Source organism: Emys orbicularis, chromosome 1, assembly GCF_028017835.1.
Source record: "Emys orbicularis isolate rEmyOrb1 chromosome 1, rEmyOrb1.hap1, whole genome shotgun sequence".
Classification (NCBI taxonomy): Eukaryota; Metazoa; Chordata; order Testudines; family Emydidae; genus Emys; species Emys orbicularis.
In genome coordinates, this window is record NC_088683.1 from 205,065,514 (window position 1) to 205,078,784 (window position 13,271).

The following is a 13,271-nucleotide window of genomic DNA, read 5'->3' on the forward strand; positions in this document are numbered from 1 at the left end:
AATGGCCTTCATACCTATTGTCAGTTGTCTCCTGCCCTCTATGGTTGCCAAAGCTTGTATGGCTTATTGTTGGGATAGAGCGTCCAGCAAGAGTTAAAAACAACTTAGATCCAGCAAGTTGACTCTGGTTTACATTTACGGGAAATAATGCTGCCTGCTTCTTATTTACAATGTCACCTGAAAGTGAGAACAGATGTTCATATGGCAATGTTGTAGCTGGCGTTGCAAGGTATTTACCTGCCAGATATGCTAAACATTTGTATGCCCCTTTATGCTTCGACTTGTAGACTCTAAAGTAGTAATAATTCTACATTTGAAAGTGGCACTTTCATGATAGAGAGATTGTACTAGAGTACTTATATGAGATGTATTGTACTGTTTTCTTTTATACAGTACAAATATTTGTAATACAAATAATATAAAGTGAGCACTGTACACTTTGTATTCTGTGGTGTAATTGAAATCAATATATTTAAATCAATATATAAATCAATATATTTAAAAATGTAGAAAAATGTCCAAAAATATTTATAATAAATTTACATTGGCATTCTATTATTGTTTAATAGTGCAATTAAAACTGTGATTAATCGCGACTGTTTTTTAAACTCTAGTTAATTTGCATTAACGCTTGCATTAACTGCAATTAATTGACAGCCCTAAAAATAAGTAAATAACTGGAATTCTTAGTCGGATATAGTGGTATAAAATATAAATTCCTTTCATTGTACTCCCTTTGTTTGTAAAATCAAAGTCACGCTAGATGTAGCCAGAATCTTTGCTACTCCTTGTTATACTCAATTTTTTTTTTAAGTATCCAAATATCTCTTCATCTATTTTACAGGATATATATCCCCGGTCATAAAATTTCCCATAATGAAATGAGGTATATTTAACAAGAAACACGACTGCTTTGGGCAGTAAAGAATAGGACCACATGAAGAAATTTGTGTGGCAGTCACTTAGTTATCTATTCCCTCTTTTACCAAACACTACAAAATTAATATTGTTGTCAGCTGATACATTGTCCTTCAAGCTGCTCTGGACCAATTAAAAAAATGAAAATAGATCAATTTAATGTGCATAGCTGGGACTCTTAGGCTTGTTGCCTACTCTGTTTTTATTCTTTGTTTCCCGTTCTGACTTTGTGCTTTCCAACTGTCATTTGCATACCAACAAATTGGTCATATGAAATCGAAAATTTGATTTTCTTATTTGTAATTTTAATTTCTCTTAGTGGTACCAATCCCTGCTATGCATGTCCTGCTCCATTAATCTCTTAGGATGATAAAATTTTGTTGTTTATTGACAAATATAATTGCAGTGAAACCACTTGATTGTCATTTATCTTGGAATTTATACATATTTTCCAACATTCAATTTTGGAAATATCTCCTGGGGTTGCAGTTAACTATGTGGCCAGCAGGTAGAGACTGGAGTCTGCAAAGCAGGATTTAAAAAAAAAAAAAAAAAAAAAATTTACTGGAGAGCTGCCTCGAAGCTAAAGGAAAGGCAGGATTACCTAACAACATAGTACGGTGTGGTACCACTATGCAGAATGGGTATTGTCCCCTTCCTGTGCCATCATTCCCCTCTTTCCTTCATCAGAGGAAGAAGTGGTTATATAATTGGAGCAAAATTCAAATCTTTCATATTCTTCTGAGGGGATCTTGTTGTACCATTGGAATGTCCTGATTAAGAATATAGCTAAGCATTTTAAAATGCAGCCTATGGAGAAAAAAGGTGGAAGATTCTTACCTTTTTTTCCCCTTCACAATCTTCCATACCATTTTTCAGAAGGCAGAGAGGAAAATATTGCCTCTTTAAAAAGTTAATACAGGTCAGATTAGAACAATGGGGATGTGAATAGCAGCACGCACCAAAGTGCTGCGCTGTAACTCCCCTGTGTGGATACTGCGGGCACAAGTGAAAAGGTTTCTAGTTTCCCATTATTGTGGTCCTATTTGAAGAGGACTATGTTAATGCAAACTAGGAACCTTTTGGCTTGTGCCTGGAGCATCCACATAGGGAAGTTGCAGTGCAACCCTTTGGTGCATGCTGCTATTCACACCCCTATAGTCTGAACTGTGGGACAATGTAGACAAGCTCTGAGTGATGCTGCACAGGTGTAATTGAAAGCATGATTTGGAGATAAAGGAGTTAGGGTTATCTCTGAGAAGCTGAGAAGGGCGCAAGTTGGCCTGAAGAATCTTAATTATTGTTTGTGGTTTATGAGAAGAAAAGAAAACCAGCTTGATTTTCTCAAGGTGACTTTTCAGGGCTTTGCTAGAAAATTTTTTTACTTGTAAAGTGAACAAATTTGAGCTAGAAATTAGAGATGATCAACATGGAACCTCTGCAATGCTATTCTACAGAGGAAAATATGCATGGGTCCTACACATGCCTATCACAACATGGGGTGTATCTCATCCAGTGCACTAAATTCCCCAATAACGATGTGGGTGAAACCAGACAGTCACTGTGCTCTTGAATGAACTCACACTGGAAGATAAGACAGAAACACTATATCATTTATGGGTGAACACTTTTCGCAAAGCGATCATGCTGTATCTGACCTATCAGTCCTTTTTCTCAAGGGAAACCTGCACAACACTTTCAAAAGACAAGCCAGAGTGCTTAAATCCATAACTTTGCTAGATACTAAAAATCATGGACTGAATGAGACACTGGATTTATGGTTTATTACAACAATTTATAACCCATTAGCCCCACTCCCACCTCCTGCAACCTCTCTCCCCCATTCCTTTCCTCCCCATGACTGGAATGGTGTTAACGAGGGCCACTTCACCTTGAATGGTCCCTTGAAATGTGGTAGCTACTTATTCTAAAAAACCTGTTTCACCTTTTATTTATCTGTGACAGTGCATATATGTTTTCTAGACCTGAAGAAGAGCTCTGTGTAAGAGAGACAAGCTTTCAATCACTAACAGAAGTTGGTTCAATAAAAGATATTACCTCACCCATCTTGTCTGTCTTATATGCTAGGGCCAACAGGGCTATATCACTGCATTCTACAGAATAGGTATGCTGCTTACTACTTCCACAGTTGGGAGAACAACTCCACAAAGTCTAGTCTGTGGCAGCAAAGAGACTGGTCATTACACCTGCCTTGAACAAAGTGTAGCCTTTACGTTTTCACTTGTGACATGAGTGGAGTGACTAATGGATAGTGACAGAGCCTCCAGTCACACTACCAAATTCCTGCTCTTGCCTCAAATGCTTATAAGGACATTACCAACTGAAAAATCATATTTACGTATGTAAACTTGGTACCATCTAGGTTTATAAGTAAACCCTACAATTATTAGAACTGAAGCAGATTAGAGGGAGAAATAATTCCCTTTATATTTCAATTTATTTTCTTCATTTTACAGGATTTTATAGTCAGTTTTGCTGTCTTGTCAATGGTGTACACTGTTCTTCTGGGCTCTGCAAAAAGGTGTTTATCAGTTATAGTGAAACTGATGAGGCTGTAGGCTAGATTGTACACACAGTGAAGAGAAAAGTGTTGCTGAGCACGTTTGGTGAAGTTGCGTGGGCACTAGAGCAACATAACTCTCTAATTGTGAACAGGAATTAGAAAAGAATAGTCTTTTACTTGCTGTTTAAAGGTTGTTCTATCAGAAAATTGAATGTTTTAAAACTAGTTAGTTTTGGAAAATACAATTTTTGTTCCTTTTAAGTATTTTAAAAAAATATACTTTCAATTTGTCCCTAACAGATCCATTTACGTCTAGATCTCTCACATCATATAGACTGATAGATTCCAAAGCCAGAAGGGACCATTGTGAACATCTAGTCTGGCCTCCTGTATAAAACAGGCTATAGAACTTCCCCAAAATAATTTCTAGAGCATATCTTTAGAAAAAATATTCAATCTTGATTTAAAAATTGTGAGTAATGGAGAATCCATCACAACCCTTGGTAAATTGTTCCAGTGGTTAATTACTCTCACTGTTAAAGATTTATACCTTATTTCCAGTCTGAATTTGTCTAGCTTCAGTTGTATACCAGCTTTTCTAAGCCCCCTATAATATCACTGAATATAATGAAGCATTTTTGAAATGTACTGACTCTGCTGTTCCAGAACAGCATTTGTGGCATTTTACTATTTAAACAGTTGATATACCTGTATTCATTATGGTTTTATGTTTGTTTTTTAAATGCAAGTATGTTCAAAATACAAATATTTTGCATGTGCTTGATAAGTCAGGGGATCTGCTGGGGGAGGGAGCTGCTGGGGGAGGGAGGGAAATAAGGGGATATATTGTCAACTAGCTCAAAAAACAATGGGAATATTAAACCTATTAGTAGTAGTAATTTTTTATTTAAACACAGCTTTGTAAATATTAGAAATTCATCAGTTAGAGTGGATAGGATTAGATTTAGGCAGTTTACTCTTCTGAAGAGTGGTAATTATTTAGTTAAAGTGCTAGTTTTTTCTGTCTGTTTAAAGTGATGCCTGATATTGTCATGTTACAGAGGCGGATGCCCCAAACTTTCCGTGATCCAGCTACTGCTCCCCTAAGGAAACTCTCCGTTGATCTGATCAAAACATACAAACATATTAATGAGGTAAAGACCACATAGTTCAAAGTTATATTTTTATTTAATGTATGATAACTTGCTAATAATTGCAATATGTAGTGTTATCAAAAATATTGATTAAAGTGTTCCAAGTAGATTTTTCTATAAGATGCAATGAATTTAGACACATTTTTTACTGGCACATTATACAGGCATTCTTTCTTAATTTATGAATTAACTTGATGAATTCTAAATTAAACAAGTCCATGTACTTTTATTGTCAATAAAAATAACATGCAAAGTACAAAAGGGTTTGTGCCCTTTTTTATTCTTTATTATGTAATTAAAATCTTGGTTCATTTTTTCCCCCCGCCCCTGTAGAAATATCAGTAATGCCTTGTCTTCTCTTCTTTGGTGGGAAGTCTCCTTGAAGGACCTGAAGTGGAAACTTTCTCTGCCTTTAATTTAAAGGGGCTTGGTGGGTGTTGAATATTTAGGCCTAAATTTTCAAAAGTGACTATTTTGGGCTCCTCAGTTTTCGGGTCCCCAACTTCAGACAACTTTAATGAGCCTGGTTTTTCAGAACTGTTGAGCACCTGCCTTCAGAAAACGAGGTCCCTTTCAGTTGTCTCAAGTTGAGCACCCAAATCACGGCTCTCAAAATCAACAGTCACTTTTGAAAGTGTAGGTCTTTATAGTTTTTTCTTCCAACGGTTCGTAGAGCATTTACTTTCCATTGGTTTTACCAACAACACATGCGTTCTAAACACTGAATAAAAATCAGATTCCCTCCCAATTGCTCGTGTTTCACTACTCGATACCTGTGAGGTCATAATCTTACTGGGCCTCCAGTCCATAATCTTCTGGAAAAGAAGGCCTAGGCAGCAGTTGAATTGCTATTGTAAATATAAATAAACTTGAAGGTCTTTTATATGTATCATCAGGAAAACATAAGCCATCTTTGCCTTTCATGTTATCTTTTGATTGCTTTATCTTTTAGAAAATTTGAGTTTCTATAGAGCCTCCTTAATTGATCTATCTTAATTATTCAAAATCCAAAAGAAGGCAAAGTTATAAAGCAAGGAAGTGGTGATGTCCTCCTGGATGCCTGTGGTGATTGTAGAATAAAAGAAATGGCACTGCAGCCATCCATGATTTCACTTTGTTTTTTCTTTTAGTCTTGAGTACTTATGGACTGTAGTCTGGCAAAATTACTATTTCTAATCAAGGCCCCAGCAGTTTAAAAGCAGCTGCTGTTATCTAGTGGCCTGTGCTTGAGCCTGGGAGTCCAGAACTGCTATGTCACTGAGTTTAATGATGCTATGTCACTGATGTTTAATTCCTTTTGCCTCACTTTTTCTACCCTATTGTTTTGTACGGCACTTGAAAAATATAAAATGTTAAGTGCCAAGTATTTCCATATTTAATTATCATTATTATTATATTGTGTATATACTGTAATGCTAGGCAACAATTGAATCTTTTGTTACTCAGCTTCTCTCAGTGCTTACATATTTAATTTTACTTTCTGTTGGTTACACTTTAGTCTTTGACTTGCCTTTTTAAACATAAATAAAGATGTTAGGTTAATTTTCGTGTGTGTGTAAAGTACAATCATAGGACTGTAAGGGACCTGAAGAGGTCGTCTAGTCCAATTCCCTGCATTCAAGGCAGGACTAAGTATTACCTTTTGTGTGTGTGAGAGACAGAGTAAGTGACTTAACCATAGTGTGTTTTCTCTTTTGTACCCTTTGTTTTTTAATAGGCTCAAAGGCTACATTTTATGAATATGTTGCTGTGGTGTGCTTACAGATGTTTCTCGAATATTCATAAATATTGGGATATTTGCTTTTGGTATAAATGACTGAATTTCAGATCCTGTGATATAATTAAAACATTGTGTGCACTTCTGAAGGGACACACTAATTCAAAAATTGCTCTTTTCCCTGAAACTTTATCTACTTTATTTATAAATGTCACTTAGGATTATTATGTCTAAAATTATAATTTTTAGATACATTTTCTGTTTTACTTTGTGAATTTGATAGCTCTGTGTTAAGAGATTCACTATTTTCTCAGTATAGTCAGTTAGTTTTCCTGGTTTTTATGGGTGTCTTTCACACAGCAACAGGGGAGGGGAAAATAACTTTTTAAAAAAGGAAAATGGGTTTGTAAAGCCAGAAAATTTTGCTGGTTGCGGGGAGAGAGGGGAGACTAGAGTAGTCCCTGAAGATACTCTTTACTGATTAAAGTTACACCATCTGTTGAAATTTAAACCAGTATGTTCCTCATCTTCAGGTTTACTATGCAAAAAAGAAGAGGCGGCACCAACAGGGCCAAGGAGATGATTCCAGTCATAAAAAGGAACGGAAAGTTTACAACGATGGCTATGATGATGACAACTATGACTATATTGTAAAAAATGGGGAGAAGTGGATGGATCGTTATGAAATTGACTCTTTAATTGGCAAAGGATCCTTTGGGCAGGTAATGGATGTCAGTTGAAAAATCATTAATTCATTTTAGTTATAATAGCCATCTAAATGAGTCAATATCCAAGCTACATCCCTGTCTCATGTAAAGATTGTTTCCTTAATCATAAGCTCTTGGAATAAGATGTCTACTCAAAATTTCTGCAGTTATGATTTTTCTTGTTTATAAAACATGAAATTTGAATTTTCTTGAGCATGCGCATCCAGTAACTGCTTTTGCAAGAGAATCAAACCCGTTAATTTGGAAAAGAGACAGCTAAGGGGAGATATGATTGAGGTCTATAAAATGATGGCTGGTGTAGAGAAAGTAGATAAGGAAGTGTTGTTTACTACTTCTCATAACACAAGAACTAGGGGTCACCAAATGAAATTAATAGGCAGCAGGTTAAGACAATAAAAGGAAATATTTCTTCACACAATGCACAGTTAATCTGTGGAACTCCTTGTCAGAGAATGTTGCGAAGGCCAAGACCATAACAGGGTTAAAAAAAGAACTGGATAAATTCATAGAGGATACGTCCATCAATGGCTATTAGCCAGGATGGGCAGGAATGGTGGCCCTAGCCTCTGTTTGCCAGAAGCTGGGAATGAGTGACAGGGGATGGATCACTTGATGATTACCTGTTCTGTTCATTCCCTCTGGGGCACCTGGCACTGGCCACTGTTGGAAGACAGGATACTGGGCTAGATGGACCTTTGGTCTGACCCAGTAGGGCCATTCTTATGTTCTTATGTTATGTTCTTAATTTAACACTTAACTTGCATTTGCTGTCATTCAGAATTCCACGGTGTTATGGAAACCCAAATTTAATTTTCTGTGCTTCGGGAGATAACACAAACAGATAGCATAGAGTATGTAATAAATACACATCATACCCAAGTTAACTCTTGAAAAAGGCATTTTGAGAATTAAGCATTTCTAAATAGTGAATATTTAATAGAAAGTGATTTTTTATACTTGTACTTGAATTAGATGTTATTTCCTCAGTCTACCTTCTCAATGAAGTCTGAATCCTGTTTTTGTGATTTTTGTTATGAAAATTAATATCATATCACAATATCACCTATGGCTTCACAGTAGAAAGAAGAAAAGAAAATGGTCTAGAAAGGATGAAAATTCTTATTTTCAAGACAAATATTTTCAATAAGAATTAAACATACTTAGTGAAATTTTGAAATATAAACTGGATTACTAAGTATGTTTTAAATATGATTAATTTCAAACCTTTCTTGGTTTTGAAAGTCTCTGTTTAATAAATAAATTTAATGAAATGTGCAGTTACTTGAACATTGTATTTAGCATGTCTTTTTTTCTCTTTCAGGTTGTAAAGGCTTATGATCGTGTGGAACAGGAGTGGGTTGCTATTAAAATTATAAAGAACAAGAAGGCTTTCCTAAATCAAGCCCAGATTGAAGTGCGGCTTTTGGAGCTTATGAACAAACATGACACTGAAATGAAATACTATATAGGTATTAAGATAATTCTTATTTTTATTCACTTGCAAATATTTGAGAATTGGCTGGAGAACCTAAGACCATGTTACTAATTTTACAGTGCTCATAATGTTGAGGAATTATACATTTGTTTGTTTTTACATCAATAGTTATTTTACAGCAGACTATCTTACATAAAGAAGACAGTTGACCTGTGCATGTAGAACTTGATCCAGAAGTTTATATGAGACCATATGACATTATTAACTGCCTTGTGTTTTTAACCATGAGTTCTACTGCTATATATGGCAATCAGATTGGACAGAGTCTGTTTTGCTCCTGAGAAGGGGGCAGTCTTCAGTCCCTACTGCCTCTTCTTAATATGGAAAAGTTGCTGGTAAAGCAATTTTAACCTATACAGGGGGTATAAATTCCAGAAAAAAATAAGAAGCCCAATATAATTATGGTACCAGAGAAGATCATATTGCTGGCATTTGCCCACTTCTCATAGAAACATGCTAAAAGGAGGCAGAAGCTCCAATTCACTCCCCAGCTGGATCCAGACATTGTACATTTCTTAAACTTGGCCTTTTAAGAAGACAAGGCAGGAAGTAATTTTTCTTATCCTCTCTGTTTACTTGGGATAGTTGGAACTCTGTTGTGGACCAACATGTTCTCACAAGAGAAGAATGTTCTTATGACAACTAGTGGCTGCCCTTTCTCCCCCTCCCACTCCCCCTTCCCTCCACTTTCCCTGAGACAGGATGAGGGGGGATAGGCAGGAAGCTGCCTGGACCATGGTCTACGACTGGTTCCATGTTCTCTCTTTGAACCATTAAATGTGTGTTCCATGTCTTATTTATCAAAGAAAGTTGCATTCCTTGGTGTCACCACCTCAGCCAGAAGAGTGGTTGAGCTGGGAGCCATAATGATGAATCTGCCATAAACTATATTCAGTAACAAACTCTCTTTATGACTACATCTGAAATTCACCTCCAAAGAAGTTTTGGAGTTTCATATAAACTACTCAATCCATTGACCTGTGGTTTTTCCAAAACTGCATGTATCTGAAGAGGAGAGGAGACTTCACTACCTTGATGTACATCACACTCTTGCCTTCTACCTGCAAAGGACAAAACCAATTAGAAAATCACCCAGATTGTTTCACAGTATAGCAGAATGAGTCTGAGGTCAAACTGTATCTTCCCAGAGGATTTCTTGGTAGATCTTGGGCTATATCCTACTCATGCAGCTGTTTTCCATATTTGAGCTTTTATTCTCTGGGAAATGTCACACAGATGTCCACATGGGCACAAAAAATATAATTTATTTCCTAGTGTTGTAGCTGTATTGGTCCCAGGATATTAGGGAGATAAGGTGGATGAGATCATATATTTTATTGGACCAACTTCTGTTGGTGAAAGAGAGATGCTTTCGAGCTACACGGAGCTCTTCTTCTGGTCTGTTTAGCTCGAAAGCTTGTCTCTTTTACCCACAGAAGTTGGTCCAATAAAATATATGATCTCATCCACCTTGTTTCTTGAATATATTTCCTAGTAATTTCTATCTATATCTCTGTTCTGCCAGCATAGGAATCTGGCCCGTTTGTCAGTGAAAAGTCCCAAGTTTTAGGCTGTGTATGTTTTGAAAAGTAATATTCCTAATATAAAGTTGGGTTTTCTCTCAAGTCAACTGGAAAGTCAATGAGGCATGGTCTAGCTAAGGCTGTTAGCCAATCAGAGCCAATACTAAGTTTTGCTTGCTAGCCTGCCTGTTGAAAAGAGGTGGAGCTACCATTTATCCTGTGCGGATTAAACCATCGTATAGAAAGGAATTTCCAGGTAAAAAATTATTAATTAAAAAGCTACATAAGGTTCTTTATAATAAAACTGAGAGATGAGTGAGCATTAAAGCTTACCTGGTCTCAGCACAAAAATCAGATATACATCCTTGCTGTTCCTGGTGGGTTTCATTGCGTTTTTCCTGAGATGTGGTTGTGTCGTCACTTTAATTTTATAATAAAAACTAAATTGGTAATTAGCCAGCCCATGAGAGGCAGTATGTTAAAACTCACAAACCTGCCTGTTCTTTGGAATGTGGTAGAGTGGGAAAGATAATGGAAGGGAAGGAGTATCAGAACAGAGGAATGATGAAGGTTGAGAAGAAATATGGAGGAAAAAGATTAATTTATTTTCTGTCATATAATCAATTTTAAGAGGCTAATAATATTACTAGCTTTACTCTCTCTTTATGTATGTGGGGAGTATTGGCTTACCTTTGTATTATGGAAAGATTATCTCTTTTAAAATGTAAAATTGTACTTAGGATTACATTATCTAGTGACCAGATAACTATTTTAAAGCCTTACCATTTAGGAAATTTTAACTCATTTTATTCAATATTATAGTTGTCTGTGTGTAGAAATATGTTTTGTGATTTTTTTTTTGTGAAAAATATTTTAACATGTTTTAACTTGGATTTATTGATGTCATTCATATCTCAAATAAAAATTAAACTCCACAGCATATGACATAGAGAGATGCCTTTTAGAAATCTAAAAACTACTCTCCTTTACATTAGTTCACTGCAAAATAGTGAAATACGGTATGACAATAATAAGAAACCTCTTGAATTTTTAATATTAGATTGAGAGCCTCTGCTTGGAAAAAATCCTTGATTTAAAACAAACAAACAAACAAACATTCCATATTTCCCCAAAACATCATATTAAAATTTATATATCTCATAACTTTGTCCTAAAGCTACGCTTGGATTGCTTTATAAATTGGTGGTTTAATTGAGATGGCTGCCAGTGAACAGACCAACGTAATGAATGTCAGTAATTCTGAACAATGGAGAAATATTACACGTATTCTGTTGAAATATCACACCTGCTGTTGACTGCACTCTTTAAGCAATCATTTATAATAGTTCTTGGCTTGCTTCAGGTTACTTTCCTGCTCCAGTATGGCTGAAATATGAGCTTGTTATCTTTTAATATAGAAATGTTCTCATGTTGATTAATTTTTAAACCAATTCGTGAATTTAAAATTAATATCTTCTAATATATACTGAACACACAACAAATCTCTCTGTAAATAGACAGTTATTTGATTGTTAAAATTGTTTCCATAAGTGTGCGTCAGTTAACAGGATACTACCATGTAACTATTCAAAACCGTTTCTTCTGCTAGAAATAGATGCAGTTACATGTTACATTTTAAATTTATAAAACTTGGAAATCTGTTTTTTCCTCAATATTTACTGAACCTTTCTGTGCAGCCCCACACTCTGGCATTTGCTGGGGTATTTTTTTATTGAGATGCAATTACTTTAAGTAGCTTCACAAAACAAGTACCACATTGCCTAGATGACACACAGATACTGCTACTTCATTGTACGTGTACACTGTAAGTTTGTAAGCATAGAAAAGTTCTTTTGATTTTGCTTATAGATGTACTTTTATTGGAATACTCAATAGAGTAATGTAGAAAGAGAAGTTGTCTATAGAAGAGTCATAGATTTTTTTTTTTTTTTTTTTTTAACATTTTTGAAGGCTTTCAGATATGACAGTGGTGGGCGTGGTATAAAATATAGATTGCATAGATCGAGTGTTTTATAAGTAAATCATGGATATTATAGTAAACTCTATAAAATATTTAGTATTGAATAATGTTTAGGAGACAAATGTCTAGATTCAAAGAAGGGATAGCGGACAAGCATTTTTGTTAATAGTTTTTATTAAAATTCTAAAGTAGTTGTGATTCTGCTGTTCCTTATTAGTTTATTTATAGAAAAATGGGTAAAGCTCTACACTGGAGTATGCAAATATTATGCCTTGCTTGCTCCCCCCTTTGCCTCAAAAGTGTTTCCTGGAGCAGCTCTTCTAGATGGTTGACAGCCTGGTAAATCTTGGTTCTTCTTTGAGTGTTTGTCCATATATATTCCACTATCATTGTACGTGTACCGAGTGTGCTTAAGACGGATTCTTTTGGCAGCAGTGTCCGTTGGGGAAGTGCCTGCACTTTGTGTCCCCATGCACCAACTAGGTGCATACAAGGAGGGGCCACTTCAACTATCCCTCAGTTCCTGCTCATCACCTGTGGCTACGGGTCAGAGCTTGCAGTGACTGCCTCTTCATATGCTTTGTAAATTGCTAATTAGGTACTTAGTTTAAAGTAGTGTTAGGAATTTTTCTAGAGTTTTTTTCCTTTGTGACGAAATTGTCTTTTATTTGTTTATGTGGGAGGTACTTTCAGTACCACTTCGGTCATGATGACTGGAGTAAATCCCCAGGATTCAAGAATTGTCCTTCATGTGAGACAGCAATGCTGTTGAACAATGGGCGTGCTTGGTGTTTGATTTATCTGAGTGAGGGGCACTTCAGTGATGTGCCATCTGCAAATCATTCTCAAAAAGAATCCAGAGGATGAGAGAGAAGTGAGGTTTTTACCCACGAAAGCTTATGCCCAAATAAATCTGTTAGTCTTTAAGATGCCACCAGACTCCTTGGTGTTTTTGTAGATACAGACTAACACGGCTACCCCCTGATACTTAGAGAGGTCAGTGCACCCTGCCTCTCATCCTGGCTTGTCTGGGGCAGAATAATCTGATTGATCCATTTCAGGGAGTGCCCCAGCTGCTGCTTCTCCTGAAGCTGCCATTCCGAGTTTAAAAAACCCATCATCTTCATCTGGGAGGTACTGAGGTTAGAGAGGGAGAAAACTGCGAGCGAGAGAGCAGATACAGATCTTCTCTGGGCCCTTCAGCTTCCAAGGACCTTTGATTTCCAAGGAC

General features: G+C 36.1%; 1 protein-coding gene across 1 annotated transcript in view; it reads left to right on the plus strand.

Annotated features, from left to right (window-relative positions):
- DYRK1A (dual specificity tyrosine phosphorylation regulated kinase 1A) overlaps positions 1 to 13,271 on the plus strand; it is a 125,461-nt gene that overhangs the window by 95,865 nt on the left and 16,325 nt on the right. The window contains exons 4-6 of the mRNA XM_065397497.1: positions 4,504 to 4,596; positions 6,847 to 7,035; positions 8,363 to 8,510. Of these exons, the coding sequence (XP_065253569.1) occupies positions 4,504 to 4,596; positions 6,847 to 7,035; positions 8,363 to 8,510 (430 nt within the window). The remainder of the gene's footprint in view (positions 1 to 4,503; positions 4,597 to 6,846; positions 7,036 to 8,362; positions 8,511 to 13,271) is intronic.